General features: G+C 46.1%; 1 protein-coding gene across 1 annotated transcript in view; it reads left to right on the top strand.

Moving 5' to 3' along the window:
• Nucleotides 1-21231, top strand: part of LOC139378428 (staphylococcal nuclease domain-containing protein 1) — a gene marked incomplete at its 5' end in the record, with an annotated part of 274769 nt that overhangs the window by 149213 nt on the left and 104325 nt on the right. The window contains 1 exon segment of the mRNA XM_071120595.1: nucleotides 15282-15470. Within this exon segment, the coding sequence (XP_070976696.1) occupies nucleotides 15282-15470 (189 nt within the window).

A 21231-nucleotide genomic window follows, 5' to 3' on the forward strand; every position in this document is an offset into this window, starting at 1 on the left:
ATAAGAAGAGGGTTTGTTTTGTCATTTCTGTCTCCATCATTCAGTTTTGATAGAAACATTCCTGGTAGGGATGAACATTTCTGCAGCTTTTGCTGCCGGCTAACCGATCCTCATTAACCACTTAACAAATGCTTACATTTGTTCCAAACAGTAAAATGATGTGACCAACAGAAAATCATGCATACTAGAAACATACATTTTTCCAAATACTTAATGGGGGGGCCTAGAAACAATTTATAAACAGTAAAACAGATATGTATGAAAATACCTTCAAATAAAAGCTGACATTCTGTACTGGCGCCTAATATTAAGCATTCTATATGTAATCTAAAATGTATTATAAACTGGGTGGTTCGAGCCCTGAATGCTGATTGGCTGACAGCCGTGGTATATCAGACCATATACCACGGGTATGACAACATATGTATTTTTACTGCTCTCATGACGTTGGTAACCAGTTTATAATAGAAATGTGGCACCTCAGGGGTTTGTGGTGTATGGCCAATATACCACGGCTAAGGGCTTCTCCTCCATCATTGCCATGGCCGTTTACATCCCTCCTCAAGCCCACACCACGACGGCCCTCAAAGAACTTCACTGAACTTCATGCAAACTGGAAACCACATATCCTGAGGCTGCATTTATTGTAGCTGGGGATTTTAACAAAGCAAATTTGAGGACTAGGCTGCCGAAGGTCTATCAACATATCGACTGTACATCTCGCGCTGCTAAGACTCTCAACCATTGCTATTCAAACTTCCGGAATGCGTACAAGGCCCTCCTTTCGGCAAATCTGACCACGACTCCATCTTGCTCCTCCCTTCCTATAGGCAGAAACAAACAGGAAATACCCATGCTAAGAACTATTCAACGCTGGTCTGATCAATCGGAATCCACGCTTCAGGACTGTTTTGATCACCTGGACTGGGATATGTTCCCGGTAGCTTCCGAAAATAATCTAGACGGATACGGTGACTGAGTTTATAAGGAAGTGTATAGGAGATGTAGTACCCCCTGTGACTATTAAAACCTACTCTAACCAGAAACCGTGGATAGAAACTGAAAGTGCAAACCAACGCATTTCACCATGACAAGGTGACTGGGAATATGGCAGAATATAAAAAGTGTAGTTAATCACTCCACAAGGTAATCAAAGAAGCATAGAGATAAAGTGGAGTCCCATTTCAACGGCTCAGACACGAGACGCATGTGGCAGGGACTACAGAGAATCACAGACTACAAAAGGAAAACCAGCCATGTCGCCGAGACCGACATCTTTCGGGACAGGCTAAACACATTCTTTGCATGCTTTGAGGATAACACAGTGCCACCGCCGCGGCCGCTAACAAGGACTGTGGGCTCTCCTTCTCCGTGGCCGACGTGAGTAAAACATTTAAACATGTTAACCCTGGCAAGGCTGCCTGGCCAGACGGCATCCCTAGCCACGTCCTCAGAGAATGCGCAGACCTGCTGGCTGGTGTTTTTACCCGCATATTCAATCTCTCACTATCCCAGTCTGCTGTCCCCACATGCTTCAAGATGGCCACCATTGTTCATGTACCCTACAAGGCAAAGGTAACTTATCTTAATGACTATCGCCCCCTAGCACTCACCTCTGTCATCATGAAGTGCTTTGAGATACTAGTCAAGGATCATATCACCTCTACCATACCTGTCACCTCAATTTTCTTACCGTCCCAATAGGTCCACAGATGATGCAATCACCATCACTCTGCACACTGACCTATCCCATCTGGACAAGAGAAATACCTATGTATACCTTGGGCTCCCGAGTGGCGCAGCGGTCTAAGGCACTGCATCTCATTTTAAATAAGATTTTGTTCTTAACTGACTTGCCTAGTTAAATAAAGGTTAAATAACATTTTTAATACAATTTAAGAATGCTGTTTATTGACTATAGCTCAGCGTTCAACACCATAGTACCCTCCAAGCTCATCATTAAGCTCGAGGCCCTGGGTCTGAACCCCGCCCTGTGCAACTGGGCCCTGGACTTCCTGACGGGCCGCTCCCAGGTGGTGAAGGTAGGAAACATCACCTCCACTCCGCTGATCCTCAACACTTGGGGCCCAACAAGGGTGCGTGCTCAGCCCCCTCTTGTACTCCCTGTTCACCCATGACTGCGTGGCCAAGCACGCCTCCAACTCAATCATCAAGTTTGCAGATGACACAACAGTAGTAAGTTTGATGACGAGAGCCTGCAGGGAGGAGGTGAGGGCTCTGAAAGTGTGGTGTCTGGAAAACCACCTCTCACTCAATGTCAACAAAACAAAGGAGTAGATTGTGAGGGTTCACCCCCCTATCCACATCAACAGGACCGCAGTGAAGGTGGAAAGCTTCAAGTTCCTTGGTGTACACATCACTGACAATCTGAAATGGACCACCAACACAGACAGTGTGGTGAAGAAGGCTTATCAGAGCCTCTTCAACCTCAGGAGGCTAAAGAAATTTGGCTTGTCACCTAAAACCCTCACAAACTTTTACAGATGCACAATTGAAAGCATCCTGTATCACCGCCTGGTACTGCAGCTGCACCGCCCACAACCGCAAGGCTCTCCAGAGGGTGGTGCGGTCTGCCAAACACATTACCGGGGGCAAACTACCCACCTTCCAGGACACCTACAGCACCCGATGTCACTGGAAGGCCAAAAAGATCATCAAGGACATCAACCGTCCAAGCCACTGCATGTTCACCCTGCTATCATCCAGAAGGCGAGGTCAGTACAGGTGAATCAGATGGGACCGAGAGACTGAAAAAAAAGCTTCTATCTCAAGGCCATCAGACTGTTAAACAGCCATCACTAGCACATTAGAGGCTGCTGCCAAAAGGCATAGACTAGAAACCACTGGCCACTTTAAGGAATGGAACATTAGTCACTTTAATAATGTTTACATGTCTTGCATTACTCATCTCATATGTATATACTGTATTCTAGACTATTCTACTATATCTTAGTCCATGTCGCTCTGACATCGCTCATCCATATATGAATATAGTCTTTATACATTCCTACATAGATTTGTGTGTTTTGGGTATATGCTGTGTAATTTGTTAGATGTTACTGCACTGTCGGAGCTAGAAGCACAAGCATTTCGCAACACCCACAATAACATCTGCTAATCACGTGTATGTGACCAATAAAATTAGATTTAGATTTGTAATCCAGGCACTCTGCGTTGCGCATAAGAACAGCCCTTAGCCGTGGTATATTTGCCAAACACCACACCCCCTCTGGCCTTGTTGCTTAACTATCCCAACTAAAATTCACACGCTCCAATTGAATTCCACGTAATGATGCTAATTAACCTATAGACCGATAAGCATGACCGGTCAAATGTATTTTCTGTGCCTAACTGATTAATGGTTACCGTTAACATCTCTAGTTCCTAGTTATTTGGGCCAAGCCCTGACCTATTTGCCTATTTGTGTTCATAGTGTGCGTTTTTTGTTCGTCCTCTGTATTTGTCATTAGGCCACATGTAGCCACTTTAATTAAGAGGCCCATTACCACAGCATTATCATCCAAAGCAGATCAATCCCATTAGGGGATCGATGAATGTTACTACCTATTTCTTTTTTAAGGTGATCTATATTTATAGATTTGACCCTGAAACCACGAGGCCTTCGATCTGGCAGAAGTGCCCCGCCATAATCTAACACTTCAAACTCATTCCACGGAGGGCTGAGCGCCGGCAGGTTTTTGCTCCTCTATTGTACTTGACTGATGAATTAAGGTCACTGTTTAGTAAGGAACTCCCCTCACCTGGTTGTCTAGGTCTTCATTGAAAGGAAATAACAAAAACCAGCAGACACTAGGCCCTCCGTGGACTGAGTTTGACCCTTCCTGGTCTAAAATGTGGGATCGGTTTAGATTGCTCCCTTGGTTGGTTGGGTGATGGACGTCACCAAGGCCTGTATGTCTGTTACCTCTTTGTTTGTTTAGGCCCCATGGGCCCAGGTCAAAGGTAGTGCACTATAAAGGGAAGGGTTCCATTTGGGATGCAGCCCAGGAAATGTCCACATAATGACCGTGGTCGTCATGTTTTGAAAGGATTATTAGGAAGAAGAAACAACCTTAATGATTTGTAGAGGAGCTCTTAGGGTGCTTGACAAATAGGCCCTTGGTCTGTAATGTGAAGCCATCATCATCCCAGCCTACCCTGCTATTACAGTGTTATTATGTGCAATTTATTCCCTTCATTACTGGTGGTGTTCCAGGTGTAATTTTGTGGTTATAAGGTTACGTGATGGCTAATTTAGGTGCTTGTGTGCGCAAGCTCTTCCATTCACTGGCAGCACTTCCCGAAGCCAATAGCTCGACATGCAACCCTCCACAGCTAATTAGACCCGGTCTTCTCTTTTCTGCTGAATATTATGAATCTTTCCATTTTCATTTATTCTCTTTAGTAAGCAGTGATTGACAAACACACACACACTCATTAAGATGTCGTCCCCTCTCGGATAGCACTGTACGCACCGTTACCCTCGCAGCAGTGCTGTCAACAAACTTACCAACAGCGCTAACAAAACGCTGTACCAGAGACCCACCCTCCCCTTGCAGTGCTAGATAATAGAGCTGCCATGGCATTCACACGGCTGTCATACAGAAACCTGTCCTGCATAATGTATTTCTTTCCAGGTAATAGTTGTTCATTCATTTATTTGGTTTCCTGTTTATCATCACAGACATTTATTTGATATATTTCCACCTCACTATAAAACCTGCAAGGTTTGCCAGTCCGGAACTCGGAGTTGGAAAATGTATAATTTATATGAACTGACAGTATATCCACCTAAAAGTGATCTATAATAGTGTTGGGGGGAAATCGATATAGTTACATATCGTGATCTTATTTTTGCCGATATGCTGTTTTGACTATTGCAATATTTTTTTGCACTAGTTGGCTGTACCTGCTCACCAACACTTAGCTTTTCCTCCATGTTTAATAGGGAGCCAATTTGTTTTCAGCACCTTATTTACATGACTGATCAAAACTCGTTTTTCTCATGACTCTCTTGTCCCTCTGAAGCAGACATATGGTGAGCAATATGTTTGGAACATCAAATTGTAATAAAATCACAGTATCAAATCACAATACAGACAGTAGAGAATCGTGAGAATTGCAATACATATCTTATCGGCACCTAAATATCGTAATAATGTTTTGTGAGGTCGCTGGCAATTCCCAGTACTAATCTATATTTCAGTGAAAGGCGAGACGATGGATTTTGGCCGCACGGGCGCTGTTCGATACCTCTGAAATGGTGCTTTCAGGGTTGACTGGGAGCCCCACTGATTCAGCTCTCCTGTCCCCATCAACGTCTCCTTTTCTTCTCCCATCACAATGAACCACACCCAATGTATTTATTTTATTTGTCCAAAAATATCGACATGAATTTTGGTCAAAGTTGTCCGTCGTTTTTGAGTTCGGGTTTTGAGTGGACGAGTCAGTGCAATCTCTCCTATCTCCCCCTAATTCTCTCTACCTCTTTTTCTCCATCCCTCTTTTTTTCTCTATCCCTCTTTTCCTCCATCCCTCTTTTTTTCTCTATCCCTAATTTCCTCCATCCCTCTTTTTTCCTCCATCTCTCTTTTTTTCTCTATCCCTAATTTCCTCCATCCCTCTTTTTTCCTCCATCCCTCTTTTTTCTCTATCCCTAATTTCCTCCATCCCTCTTTTTTCCTCCATCCCTCTTTTTTCCTCCATCCCTCTTTTTCCATCCCTCCATCCCTCGCTCTCTGATAAGATTCCTCTGAGCATGTTGATACCCTGCCCCCAATACCCCCTCCCCCCTCCAGGGCTCAATGTGATACATGTCTAATGCCGGAGGGTGAGCAGAGCTGTCGGTTGGAGAGACTGAGGTTCTTGTCCTCAAGCAGATGTAGAGGGGAATGATGGTGAAAGAGGGATATCAGAGGAGGGAGGGAGGGGTTATGGAGGATGAATGATTGTGTTTACCCTCTCCCTCCATCCTCTGTCATACCTGCTTCCTGTGGCACAATCACCTGTTTTGTTCATCTATCCTCGTGGGGATCTAAAATGTATTTCCAGTCAGAATCCTATTTTCCATAACCCTAACCTTAAACCAATCCCTAAACCTACCTTCTAACCTTAAACCAAACCCTAAACCTACCTCCTAACCCCTAACCCCTAACCCTAACCTTAAACCAAACCCTAAACATACCTCCTAACCCCTAACCTTAAACCAAACCCTAAACCTACCTCTTAACCCCTAACCCTAACCTTAAACCAAACCCTAAACCTACCTCCTAAACCTAACCTTAAACCGAACCCTAAACCTACCTCCTAACCCCTAACCCTAACCTTAAACCAAACCCTAAACCTACCTCCTAACCCTAACCTTAAACCAAACCCTAAACCTAACCTTAAACCGAACCCTAAACCTACCGCCTAACTCCTAACCTTAAACCAAACCCTAAACCTACTTCCTAACCCCTAAACCAAACCCTAAACCTACCTCCTAACCCAAACCCTAAACCTACATCCTAACCCCTAACCCTATTTGTAACCCAACCCCTAAGCTTAAAATAGCCATTTGTCCTCGTGGGGATGTGGGAAATGTCCCCACGAGAGAGCTTTTTCCTTGTTGTATTATCCTTGTGGGGACCTAAAATCCCCCAAAGTCCCCACAAGGATAGAAGAACCAACACACACGCCCTTAGTGCAGATTACAGCTCACTCACTGCCACACGTCAGCCATGATACTTACATCTGAGGCTGACTGAGTCATTCTGCATTGTCCCAATACACACAGTCTCTCACATCAATTGATTTGTAACTGAAACTCTCATGGAACTCAGCTGACTTGTATGATGATAAGGAGAACCCTCTCTGAGTGTTCCATCTCTTTTAATGTTGTGATGACACACAACCTGTTGACAGGTTTGCATTACTCATAAAGAGCTTTTTATGTAAATGGATGAATCTGTGCCAACCTCTCCCTGCCTGCCTGGCTTTCCTCTTGTTATTCACTCAGAAAGCCATGCTTACGTTTGCAAATTAGAGGCTATGGTTGAACCACAGACACGGACAGACACGAACAGACACGGACCCACACAGACACCCAGACAGACATGGACCCACACAGACACCCAGACAGGCAGACACCCAGTCAGACATGGACCCACACAGACACCCAGACAGGCAGACACCCAGACAGACATGGACCCACACAGACACCCAGACAGGCAGACACCCAGACAGACATGGACCCACACAGACAGACACGGACCCAGACAGACACCCAGACAGACACGGACCCAGACAGACACCCAGACAGACACGGACCCAGACAGACACCCAGACAGACACGGACCCACACAAACACCCAGACAGACACGGACCCACACAGACACCCAGGCAGACACCCAGACAGGCAGACACCCAGACAGGCAGACACCCTGACAGGCAGACACCCTGACAGGCAGACACCCTGACAGGCAGACACCCTGACAGGCAGACACCCTGACAGGCAGACATAGACCCACAGACAGAGATCCACACAGGAAGAAAGAGACCCAGACAAACAGAGACAGAAATCTACACAGGCAGACAGAGACCCCGACAGAGACCCAGGCAGACAGACAGACAGACGGAGACCCAGGCAGACAGACAGACAGACGGAGACCCAGGCAGACAGACAGACAGACAGACCCAGATACACAGACAGACAGACAGAGACCCAGGCAGAGACCCAGGCAGACAGACAGACAGACGGAGACCCAGGCAGACAGACAGACAGACGGAGACCCAGACAGACAGAGACCCAGACAGAGACCCAGACAGAGACCCAGACAGAGACCCAGACAGAGACCCAGACAGAGACCCAGACAGACAGACAGACCCAGACAGACAGACAGACAGACAGACAGACAGACCCAGACAGACAGACAGACAGACAGACCCACACAGACAGACAGACAGACGAAGACCCAGACAGACAGACAGACCCAGAGACAGACGGAGACCCAGACAGACAGACGGAGACTCAGGCAGACAGACGGAGACTCAGGCAGACAGACGGAGACTCAGGCAGACAGACGGAGAGACTCAGGCAGACAGACGGAGAGACCCAGGCAGACAGACGGAGAGACCCAGGCAGACAGACGGAGAGACCCAGGCAGACAGACGGAGAGACCCAGGCAGACAGACGGAGAGACCCAGGCAGACAGACGGAGAGACCCAGGCAGACAGACGGAGAGACCCAGGCAGACAGACGGAGAGACCCAGGCAGACAGACGGAGAGACCCAGGCAGACAGAGATATACACACACACACACGGACGGATAGACACAGACACACGCACACGGACAGATAGACACAGACACACGCACACGGACAGATAGACACAGACACACGCACACGGACAGATAGACACAGACACACGCACACAGACAGATAGACACAGACACACGCACACAGACAGATAGACACAGACACACGCACACAGACAGATAGACACAGACACACGAACACACACAGACTGACAGGCACTCGCGCGCACACAGACTGACAGGCACTCGCGCACACACAGAGAGGTGCGCGCAGACAGATGCGCACGCAGACAGACGCACAGACAGGCAGACAGACATGCACACAGACACGCACACGCACACAGAGAGACAGACAACAGTGACAATCAGAATCTAACCTGAGAAGCATCAGATCCCCTCTCTCCTGTGTTTTACGACCACCGGCAGCTCTTTGACTTCTGCAGCTCTGCGTTATACGCAGCAGAACGAGGCCTGGTAATTGGACAGTGCCGTAAAAAAGCAGATTTAAAGTGTGTGAGAGATAGTCACTGGTGATTGAAGACACCAGGAAGTGAGAGTATCTCTCTGTCTCCTGATTCCCAGGTGGGGACGACGTTAAATCGAGGTCCCGGCTCAGTCGACTTCTCAAACGATCGTGAGAGCTTATCAAAAGGCGTTAGGGTTTAATTTCAAACCCGGGGGACTTTTTTGTATGAGAAGTGTGGCCCTTTGGTGACATCTTAACCATCTAATCCCACCCTTTGAAACAGCCAAGTGAATTAGCGACTAGTGAGTTAAGTCTGTAGTAGTTGATCAGCTAAAAGTCCTTCTAAGCCCTCCTCTTCAATGGACTCCAAAAAGGATTGGTCTTTTGTAGTCTTTGTAGTCTTAAACAATGAGTTCCACTCTCTTGTTTTGTGTTGTTTTTTTGTTTTGAACACCTGTTTACAATCCCAGCGTTTAGGAGATTACGGAGCTACATTTGTGTTCCGACGGGAGCCATTTTGGCTCCTTCAAGCCCTCCACTGGGAGCCATCTGGGCTCTGCTCTAAAGCAGTCGCCCCTCCCCACCCCTAGCCCTCCATTGTGAGCGTATTTACTTTGGACGGGAAACTAAAGTGGTTCGCGTGGGCTGCCAATCAGCCACCACAGCTCAGATCAGCTCCAGAGCTCCGGGGGTGTGAATGCAGTCTGTTACCTCAGAGAGAGAGAGAGAACAAGCCCAGGCAGGTGCATGCTTGCTTGGGCCTCGTCTGTTTTTCAGGGTAGTCCCCGAGCGGTGAAAGGCCCACGGTAATCAATGGGCCACATTATCACCTCTGCTGGGGGGCCCCTGAGTGGCCCTAGAAACACTGTGCCAGGCATGATGCTTTAGTCAGCCCACAGCCACTCAGTACACAGCCAGCCCGTTCCATGGTGTTGGTATGCAGGCGATAGGTAAGACATGGTCTTTGCCAGCGAGAAGGTGACAAAACAACCAGGTATTGAGCTGTAGCAGGAGATAATGAGATGTGTGTACATGCGTTTACACAGGTGTGTTGCAGCCCATCAGCTTGTCCATTAGTGTGTAATGTGATTCCGTAGCCCAGTATTATTCATGTTGCTCAGTAGGATCATTTCTGACCATTAGGCTTCACAAAGCTCTGCTGCCATTATTTTAGTATTTGTGCTGTTGTCAAGTGGCGAGCAAATGTCCCTTCCATTATGCCTCCTGTAGTTCTATATGTGGTCCAGCAGATAGGCACACTAATCAGTCCTGCAGTGAAGGAAACTGTGTGTGTGTACTCCCGTGTGTGTGTGTACTTGTCCACTCAGTCCCCCCTACAAAGCTTTCTTAATACGCCCCATTTTCCCTTTGTCCTTCATCTCTTTCCCTTTCTCTCACAGCTTCTCTCTTCTATACCTCTCCCTCTTTACTATCTCTCCCTCTTCTATACCTCTCACTCTTCTATACCTCTTCCTCTTCTATACCTCTCACTCTTCTATACCTCTCCCTCTTTACTATCTCTCCCTCTTCTATACCTCTCACTCTTCTATACCTCTCCCCTCTTCTATACCTCTCACCTCTTCTATACCTCTCCCTCTTTACTATCTCTCCCTCTTCTATACCTCTCATCTCTCCTCTCTTCTATACCTCTCCCTCTTTACTATCTCTCCCTCTTCTATACCTCTCCCTCTTCTATACCTCTCACTCTTCTATACCTCTCCCTCTCTCTATCTCTCCCTCTTCTATACCTCTCCCTCTTCTATACCTCTCCCTCTTCTATACCTCTCACCTCTCACTCTTCTATACCTCTCACTCTTCTATACCTCTCCCTCTTACCTATACCTCTCACTCTTCTATACCTCTCACTCTTCTATACCTCTCACTCTTCTATACCTCTCACTCTTCTATACCTCTCACTCTTCTATACCTCTCACCTTCTCACTCTTCTATACCTCTCACTCTTCTATACCTCTCCCTCTTCTATACCTCTCCCTCTTCTATACCTCTCCCTCTTCTATACCTCTCACTCTTCTATACCTCTCCCTCTTCTATACCTCTCACTCTTCTATACATCTCCCTCTTCTATACCTCTCCCTCTTCTATACCTCTCCCTCTTCTATACCTCTCCCTCTTCTATACCTCTCCCTCTTCTGTACCTCTCCCTCTTCTATACCTCTCCCTCTTCTATACCTCTCACTCTTCTATACATCTCCCTCTTCTATACCTCTCACTCTTCTATACCTCTCCCTCTTCTATACTCTCCTTCTATACCTCTCCTTCTATACCTCTCCTTCTATACTATCTCTCCCTCTTCTATACCTCTCACTCTTCTATACCTCTCACTCTTCTATACCTCTCCCTCTTCTATACCTCTCCCTCTTCTATACCTCTCCCTCTTCTATACCTCTCCTTCTATACCTCTCCTTCTATACCTCTCCTTCTATACCTCTCCTTCTATACCTCTCCTTCTATACTATCTCTCCCTCTTCTATACCTCTCACTCTTCTATACCTCTCCCTCTTCTATACCTCTCACTCTTCTATACCTCTCCTTCTATACCTCTCCTTCTATACCTCTCCTTCTATACCTCCTATACCTCTCCTTCTATACCTCTCCTTCTATACCTCTCCTTCTATACTATCTCGCCCTCTTTACTATCCCGCCCTCTTTACTATCCCGCCCTCTTTACTATCCCGCCCTCTTTACTATCTCGCCCTCTTTACTATCCCGCCCTCTTTACTATCTCGTCCTCTTTACTATCCCGCCCTCTTTACTATCTCGCCCTCTTTACTATCCCTCCCTCTTCTATACCTCTCACTCTTCTATACCTCTCCCTCTTCTATACCTCTCCCTCTTTACTATCTCTCCCTCTTCTATACCTCTCCCTCTTTGTCCTCTTTACTATCTCGTCCTCTTTACTATCCCGCCCTCTTTACTATCTCGCCCTCTTTACTATCCCGTCCTCTTTACTATCCCGCCCTCTTTACTATCTCGCCCTCTTTACTATCTCGTCCTCTTTACTATCTCGCCCTCTTTACTATCCCGCCCTCTTTACTATCTCGTCCTCTTTACTATCCTCGCCCTCTTTACTATCCCGCCCTCTTTACTATCTCGCCCTCTTTACTATCTCGCCCTCTTTACTATCTCGCCCTCTCCCCACTGTCTCTTTCTCTCACACCTTCTCTCTTCTATCTCTCTCTCTCTCTCTCTCTCTCTCTCTCTCTCTCTCTCTTTCCTACTATCTCTCTCTCTTTCCTACTATCTCTCTCTCTCTCTCTCTTGTGCGCTCTCTCTCTCTCTATTTCTCTCTCTCTCCCCCACTCTCTCTCTCTCTCTCTTCTCTCTCTCTCTCTCTCTCTCTCTGAGTCTCTCTCTCTCTCTCTCTCTCTGACTATCTCTCTCTCTCTCTCTCTCTCTCAGTCTCTCTCTCCTCTCTCTCTCTCTGAGTCCCGTCTCTCTCTCTCTCTCTCTCTCTCTCTCTCTCTCTCTCTCTCTCTCTCTCTCTCTCTCTCTCTCTCCCGTCTCCGAGTCCCGTGTCTGCCTCTCTCTCTCCGAGTCCCGTGCTCCGAGTCCCGTGTCTGTCTCTCTCTCTCCGAGTCCCGTGTCTGTCTCTCTCTCTCCGAGTCCCGTGTCTGTCTCTCGAGTCCCTCCGAGTGTCTGTCTCTGACGTATGTACTCAGGTTGTCATGAACAGGTAATGGATCTACTTGTTATCACGTTTTAATGTCGTTGCTTTTAACGCCCAACAAGACGTTTGTTCCCCCAGCGTCGCTAAGTGGCCACCAGAGAGGTTTACAATGTCCCCACGTCAGTCCCAGTCGTGGTGGCGGAGAGAAAAGATGTCTCAACCAGCAGCATGTCTTTCAGCCCGTCAGATTGAAATGTGCAGCGAATGATCAGAAAAGCTTTTTGAGATTGTAAATACAGCCGCTTTAAGCTGTCGCCGAGGAGTGGCCGACTTTACGCGCCATCAATACAACTGGCATCAATTTCCCTCTTGTGTTCTACCAAGTGTGTGTGGAGCGATTGTGTGTGTATGTCCACAACTGTGTGTGTGAGACTAATATATTTGGCCCCATAGAACCATAATTCCATTCCCTATTGACCTGTATGTTCTGTATCTCTTTACTCTGTTAGTGGTAGTGAATAGTGCTGCTGAATGGTAATGTAATGGATTGTATTATCGGTCCAGTTTGACACATTGAAATTGAATATCTACTCAATTGCTCAAATTAAGCAAGTGATTTTCTTTGGCAGCCCATAGTGAATAGGATGCTCCTGATGGATAACACACACACTCCTATTTACTCTGATTAGTACCAAACATCCCACTGCTCTACTTATTTTTCCCCACATTGTTCAATTTCTCCTCCTCTCCATTTCTCCTCCTCTCCATTTCTCCTCCTCTCCATTTCTCCTTCTCTCCATTTTCCTTCTCCATTTCTCATTCTCCCTCTCTCCATTTCTCCTTCTCCCTCTCTCCATTTCTCCTTCTCCCTCTCTCCATTTCTCCCCTGCATCCACTCATTTCCGCTCTCAATTTTTGTCTGACATCGAGCGTTGGGGTGCTGACATTTTTTGGACCTGTGGTTTGTGAAGACCCAGTGAGGGGTGGAGAGGATAATGAGCATCAGCCTGTCTGAGGAGAGAGCGCTGCCTGCTCCCTGCTAGCTCCAGCTCACTACAGACCCTTCCCTCCACTCACCCCCCTCACCTCCCTGCTTGACATTTAAGTGCTGGGAGGTGCAGTGTGTCTATAATAGCCTGGTTGTATAACTGGCAGGCCAGTTAGAGAGAGGTGGGAATGGGGAGGAAGGGAGAGAAGGGGAGGGAAGAGAGAGGGGGAGAGACAGGGAAATTGGAGAGGGGGGAGAGAAAGGGAGGGAGATCGGGGAGGGTGCGAAAGAGAGAGGAAGGAGGGGAGAGGGGAGAATTAGAGGGGGGGAAGAGATGAGGAACTTGTCATCCGTTGTCAATCCTTGTCTATCTGTCCTCTTAACACCATGTTGAGGATGTAACATTGGCACATAAACACACCTTGAGTCAGTGTGTGTATACTGAACCAGACAGACACATGGTAGTGTACTGTAGCAGTAGTGTGGGGAGGGATCCTGCAGTCACACTTCAACTTATCCATTTACACATAACATCTAACCCCATTTAACCAAGCATGCCTAGACAGGTCAGAAAGCCTCAGAACACCCCCACGAGGCAGCACTACTTAACATGACCCCCTCGCCTTCTCTCAAACCCCCTCAAGACCCAGCTAGGAACTGGGGGAGAAAGCAGGAAACACAGCCTATGTTTGTCCCTGTTTCCACCGCAGCGTGTTGTCATTATTGTGTTTAATCAAAGTGCAGATTATGCTCTCATTAAAAAGCTTTTTACTTTGACTGTGGATACAAGGCACAGAGGAGCAAGGCAAAGTCATTTGCGTCAGATTTCCCACGGGGCCCCACAGAGGCTAAGCAGCCAGTGTCTTAATCGTTTGACTTACTCCAGTATGTCTTCTCCACACCTGGCCTCTCTCTTCTCTCTCCCACTCTGCCGTCGGAGGGAAAAAACAACGCCATATTGATTTGTCTTTCTCTCCTCCCACGCTTTATGAAACAAAACGTAATGAATAGGTAATTCTCCTGAATAGGCAGATTTTGGTTATTGTCTCCAAAGGGCTAATGTTGTTAAATACCCGGCACTTTGTCAGCAGCAGGGTTAGCACCACAGGGAATGCAATTTGGCTCGCACTAATTGCAAAAGATTTTGAAAATGTGTGGGAACTTCACTCTATGACGGTATTGAAGTCTGGTAGATGAAGTTTGGACTCGATACTGAATTAGAACATCTTTTAAAGGCCTTTTAAGGTTGTTGTTGGCGTCAGCTGAAGTCAAGAGGGAAAACAGGTTTATTATTATACTATTCAATTATGGATCTGCTCCAGCTAATCATGGATGTGTTTTGTTAAAGAACTATGAGATGTTCCTCAGCTGTCCCCTAAAAAACAATCATGGTCTATTAGTGTTCCAGCTCAGTCACTTTCCGACTTTTCTTTTCCTAACTTTTTGAAACGCTAATTTTCATGACCTTTATATTCCAGTACTTTTCCAGTCCTTTCATATGGTGTCCCTCCACGGCTCAGAGACCAATGGGATCAATCTAGGGGTCCTGAGTCGTCTTGGAGGTCTAACCCACTGAGTGTCTCCGCTGGGTGTAATTGTGCATGAAAGATGAGCGCGGCGGCGGTGACCAAAACAGCGCGAAGGCCAACTGACAGTGAGAGAGCTGCCACATCAGCTGTGTTCGTGCGAGCTCAAGGCTCTCAGATCGATAGCGAGCTCAGGGGCCTCAAATGATCTGTCTATTTAAGGACAGGAGAGTGTCTCCTGCTTCAGAGCACCCTCCGCGCTTTCTCTAATAGAATCTCAAACCTAATCCCGATACAGTACATTAACCCAGTCTCATTTCTCCCCCCTCTTCTGTCTCCTCCCTCTTCTCTCTGGCAGGTGGAGGTGGAAGTAGAGAGTATGGACAAGGCTGGTAACTTCATCGGCTGGCTTCACATCGAGGGGGTTAACCTGTCGGTGGCGCTGGTAGAGAACGCCCTATCGAAGGTCCACTTCACGGCCGAGCGTAGCTCCTACTACAAGACCCTGGTATCCGGAGAGGAGGCCTCTCGTCTCAGGAAAGACAAGGTAAGTCCTCAGTTTGCCCCGTGTTTTTGTTTGTTAGCGTTTTGGGGTTATATATAGAGTGTGTGATTCTCTTTACTATAGTTTATTATTCGTTAGTCAGCAGCTCCACACAAAATACTTTTTCTGGGTGTGCTCCAGCTCATGTTTTTAATTCTAGTGTTTTGGGGTTAGGAATCTTTGTAAGCCCTGAGGGCACTTTTGTTTGTTAGTGTTTTGGGGTTAACAATCTTTGTTAGCCCTGAGGGTGTTTTGTTTGTTAGTGTTTTGGGGTTAACAGTTTTCTGGGTGTGCTCCTTTGTTAGCTCATGTTTTTAATTCTAGTGTTTTGTTTGGGTTTTGGGGTTAATCTTTGTAAGCCCTGAGGGCACTTTTGTTTGTTAGTGTTTTGGGGTTAACAATCTTTGTTAGCCCTGAGGGTGTTTTGTTTGTTAGTGTTTTGGGGTTAACAATCTTTGTTAGCCCTGAGGGTGTTTTGTTTGTTAGTGTTTTGGGGTTAACAATCTTTGTTAGCCCTGAGGGTGTTTTGTTTGTTAGTGTTTTGGGGTTAACAATCTTTGTAAGCCCTGAGGGCACTTTTGTTTGTTAGCACTTAACCATTAGCATCAGGCTTAGTTTGCATGGGCTTTAGGGCTCATCCTAACTAGAGGTCTTCACGGATCCACCTGTACCCGAATACCGGAGACCCGATCCCGGGTCCAGATCCATAATTCCTAATGAATCCACGTGTCTGGATATGATCTGATATGATTGTCATGGGTCTGGTTATGATCTGATATGATTGTCACGGGTCTGGGTATGATCTGATATTGTCACAGGTCTGGTTATGATCTGATATTGTCACGGGTCTGGGTATGATCTGTTGTGATTGTCACGGGTCTGGTTATGATCTGATATTGTCACGGGTCTGGTTATGATCTGATATTGTCATGGGTCTGGGTATGATCTGTTGTGATTGTCACGGGTCTAGTTATGATCTGATATGATTGTCACGGGTCTGGGTATGGTCTGATATGATTGTCACGGGTCTGGGTATGATCTGATATTGTCACAGGTCTGGTTATGATCTGATTTTGTCACGGGTCTGGGTATGATCTGTTGTGATTGTCACGGGTCTGGTTATGATCTGATATTGTCACGGGTCTGGTTATGATCTGATATTGTCATGGGTCTGGGTATGATCTGTTGTGATTGTCACGGGTCTAGTTATGATCTGATATGATTGTCACGGGTCTGGGTATGGTCTGATATGATTGTCACGGGTCTGGGTATGATCTGATATGATTGTCACGGGTCTGGGCATGATCTGATATGATTGTCACGGGTCTGTGTATGATCTGATATGATTGTCACGGGTCTGGGTATGATCTGATATGATATGATTGTCACGGGTCTGGTTATGATCTGATATGATTGTCACGGGTCTGGGTATGATCTGATATGATTGTCACGGGTCTGGGTATGATCTGATATGATTGTCACGGGTCTGGGCATGATCGATATGATTGTCACGGGTCTGGGTATGATCTGATATGATTGTCACGGGTCTGGGCATGATCTGATATGATTGTCACGGGTCTGTGTATGATCTGATATGATTGTCACGGGTCTGGGTATGATATGATATGATTGTCACGGGTCTGGTTATGTTCTGATATGATTGTCACGAGTCTGGGTATGATCTGATATGATTGTCACGGGTCTGGGTATGATCTGATATGATTGTCACGGGTCTGGGTATGATCTGATATGATTGTCACGTGTCTGGGCATGATCTGATATGATTGTCACGGGTCTGGGCATGATCTGATATGATTGTCACGGGTCTGGGTATGATCTGATATTGTCACAGGTCTGCTTATGATCTGATATTGTCACGGGTCTGGGTATGATCTGTTGTGATTGTCACGGGTCTGGTTATGATCTGATATTGTCACAGGTCTGGTTATGATCTGATATTGTCATGGGTCTGGGTATGATCTGTTGTGATTGTCACGGGTCTAGTTATGATCTGATATGATTGTCACGGGTCTGGGTATGGTCTGATATGATTGTCACGGGTCTGGGTATGATCTGATATGATTGTCACGGGTCTGGGCATGATCTGATATGATTGTCACGGGTCTGTGTATGATCTGATATGATTGTCACGGGTCTGGGTATGATCTGATATGATATGATTGTCACGGGTCTGGTTATGATCTGATATGATTGTCACGGGTCTGGGTATGATCTGATATGATTGTCACGGGTCTGGGTATGATCTGATATGATTGTCACGGGTCTGGGCATGATCTGATATGATTGTCACGGGTCTGTGTATGATCTGATATGATTGTCACGGGTCTGGGTATGATCTGATATGATATGATTGTCACGGGTCTGGTTATGATCTGATATGATTGTCACGAGTCTGGGTATGATCTGATATGATTGTCACGGGTCTGGGTATGATCTGATATGATTGTCACGTGTCTGGGCATGATCTGATATGATTGTCACGGGTCTGGGCATGATCTGATATGATTGTCACGGGTCTGGGTATGATCTGATATGATTGTCACGTGTCTGGGCATGATCTGATATGATTGTCACGGGTCTGGGCATGATCTGATATGATTGTCACGGGTCTGGGTATGATCTGATATGATTGTCACGGGTCTGGGTATGATCTGATATGATTGTCACGTGTCTGGGTATGATCTGATATGATATGATTGTCACGGGTCTGGGCATGATCTGATATGATTGTCACGGGTCTGGGTTATGTGTAGTAGAGAGAGAGAGAAATGGTATTTATGCTGATGCTCTTGCTTTTCACGAGAGTGGAGCGTGTAGCTTGTTGGTGCTGTTAAGCCAATCATGATTAATCAAATCGGCAATAGGCTACAGTCATAGAGCCCTCCGTGTGTGGCAAAAGATAGATGTCTAATCAATGGAAGATTGAATTAAAATGACAGAATTAAAAGTTAAAGGGGGAGGATAGGTTACCACTTCCAAGAGCCAACAGGTAGGCTGCTACTTAATATTCTGCAGGGAGTTGTTGTTTGTAACAGTAGGATTAGAAAGCTCATTCACTGCAGCTTCAGTTAGCCTAGCTAGCTAACGTTAGCTAGCTTAACTTGCTTCTCCCGTTTTGATGTAGTCAAGACCGGTACTATGTAATCATATTTGATGATAAATAACCTAGCTATGACAGCTATTAGTCTACTATGGCTTGGTTGCTGTCTCTTGTCTCTCCATCCTCCCTGCTCCCTGTGTCACTCGCTCACAGTACAGTCCCCCCACAGCCTGATACAGCAGTACATCGCTCTCTCCTCTTGTGCTTTATCAGCTCCGGTTATTAAAGTATCTTTAAAGCTTTTCTGCTGCTTCCCTCACTTAGATTGGATCGGGTCTGGATCCGACCAGGTCTATACTGAACGGATCTAGTTGTCCTCGGGTCTGTTCGAGTCTAGCAGTCCTTGGGTCCGCTTGGTCTCTATATTTAAAACATTTATTTATGCATATCTGGTCCATGTGGGAACAATTTAGGCAACAACAAAACTTTGAAGAGGTAAGAGATGGTGAAATAATTTGGAATAGGTTTAGTATTTGTGGAGAAGTTGGTAGTTAGCTAGAAGACAGGGACTCCAAGACTAGTTGGTATCACAATGTCCAGTGGACTTGGGCACCAAGACCAGTACTAGTTGACATCACTCAGTTCCTGTCTTAACTTTAAACAGCTAGTTAGCATGAATGCTATGGTTAGCAACACAGTTAAAAAGGCTTTTCATAATATCGGCTTAGAGACCCTGTCCTTGTGTTAGAAATCTGTCACCCCTTCATCATACTATATCAATTTCCTCCAAATACATCAATCTCATCTGTTGCATGGAGAAAGCCAGCCAATGATGAGAGTGGTGAGACTGATGCTACGTCTTTGGGGAGGAGAATTGCCACATATTCCCCCGTTATCATTGACGCCTCCTTTCCCTTCCTATCGCAGGCCTTTGATGGATGGAGGCCCTCTCTCTTAGTGATCCCAATCTCTCCCTCCATTTTCATTATGCCAGATGAATTCAGTCCTGGGCCAGCTGTCTCCCCCGTCCTCTATCCCCGCTACCACTTTCTCTACCTCTCCCTGCTATGCCCAACGCTTTGGGAAGCTGCCGCATCTGCTTTTCTCCTATCATTGGAATGATCTACTGCTGGAGCCAAGCAGGGACTGTGGTCCCTGTCCTTCCTCTGAATCCATCACGGCTCTAGCAGCACTATATGAGAAACATCCATCTGAGTGGTGGGGATAGGGAGTGAACCTGGGGCCGGAGTATAAAGTAAATCTAATCTCCCACGATGTGCCATGGATGCACGTTGTCTGCTGAGGCGACGGTGAGGAGAGAGCTCTTTTTGGCCTCCCTACCAGTCTGTCCCTCTCCATCGTCTGTCCAGGAGTACAGGCCAGATTGGCTTTGTGTTTCAGACCTGACCTGATTGAGAGCAGAGCTTAACCTCTAGCGTCGAGCAATCCCATATCCGGGAGCGTATTCATAGCCTCAAGCTCATTACCATAACGCAACGTTTCCTATTCATGAAAATCGCAAATGAAATGAAATAAATATATTCAAACACAAGCTTAGCCTTTTGTTAACAACACTGTCATCTCAGATTTTCAAAATATGCTTTTCAACCAAAGCTACACAAGCATTTGTGTAAGATTATTGATAGCCTAGCATAGCATTAAGCCTAGCATTCAGCAGGCAACATTTTCACAAAAACAAGAAAAGCATTCAAATAAAATAATTTACCTTTGAAGAACTTTGGATGTTTTCAATGACGAGACTCTTAGTTAGATAGCAAATGTTCATTTTTTCCCCAAAATATTATTAGTGTAGACGAAATAGCTCCGTTTTTTTCATCACGTTTGGCTAAGAAAAACACCGGAAAATGCAGTCACTTACAACGCCAAGCTTTTTTCCAAATTAGCTCCATAATATCGACAGAAACATGGCAAACTTTGTTTAGAATCAATCCTCAAGGTGTTTTTCACATATCTATTCGATAATCTATCAGTGGTGGCAGTTGCCTTCTCATCAGAAGAAAACGGAAAAATACTGCAGCTGGAGATTACGCAATAATTGCGACGGAGGACACCAAGCGTCCACCTAGTAGATGTAGTCTCTTATGGTCAATCTTCCAATGATATGCCTACAAATACGTCACAATGCTGCAGACACCTTGGGGAAAACGTGGAAAACGTAAGCTGACTCCTAGCTCCTTCACAGCCATATAAGGAGCCATTGCCATGAGGCGGTTTTAAAAAAATGCGGATTTTTATCTGGGTTTTTTCTGTAACATCAGTTCTGTGGCACTCACAGACAATATCTTTGGAGTTTTGGAAACGTCAGAGTGTTTTCTTTCCAAAGCTGTCAATTATATGCATAGTCGAGCATCTTTTCGTGACAAAATATCTTGTTTAAAACAGGAACGTTTTTCATCCAAAAATTAAAATAGCGCCCCCTATATCCAAGAAGTTAAGAGGGCAACAGTGAGATTCTCTCTTTCTCTACTTGGCCTAACCGTCAGTTGTGGCCCTCAAAGGCTGTTGAGGGCTGTGATTGTGTCTGAAGTGGGTTTCCCTGAGTGGCATTGAGCCGAAAGACAACGGTTTGTGTGCTGTGTACATCCTGGGGGTCAGACGAGAGGCGGAGGGGTTGTGGATATAATTAACCCTTCGGGACCTGGCGGAGGAAAAGCTGAGCGCTCTGCTTTTTTTCTTTCTTCT

The sequence above is a fragment of the Oncorhynchus clarkii genome, chromosome 21 (assembly GCF_045791955.1).
Source record: "Oncorhynchus clarkii lewisi isolate Uvic-CL-2024 chromosome 21, UVic_Ocla_1.0, whole genome shotgun sequence".
Taxonomy (NCBI): domain Eukaryota; kingdom Metazoa; phylum Chordata; class Actinopteri; order Salmoniformes; family Salmonidae; genus Oncorhynchus; species Oncorhynchus clarkii.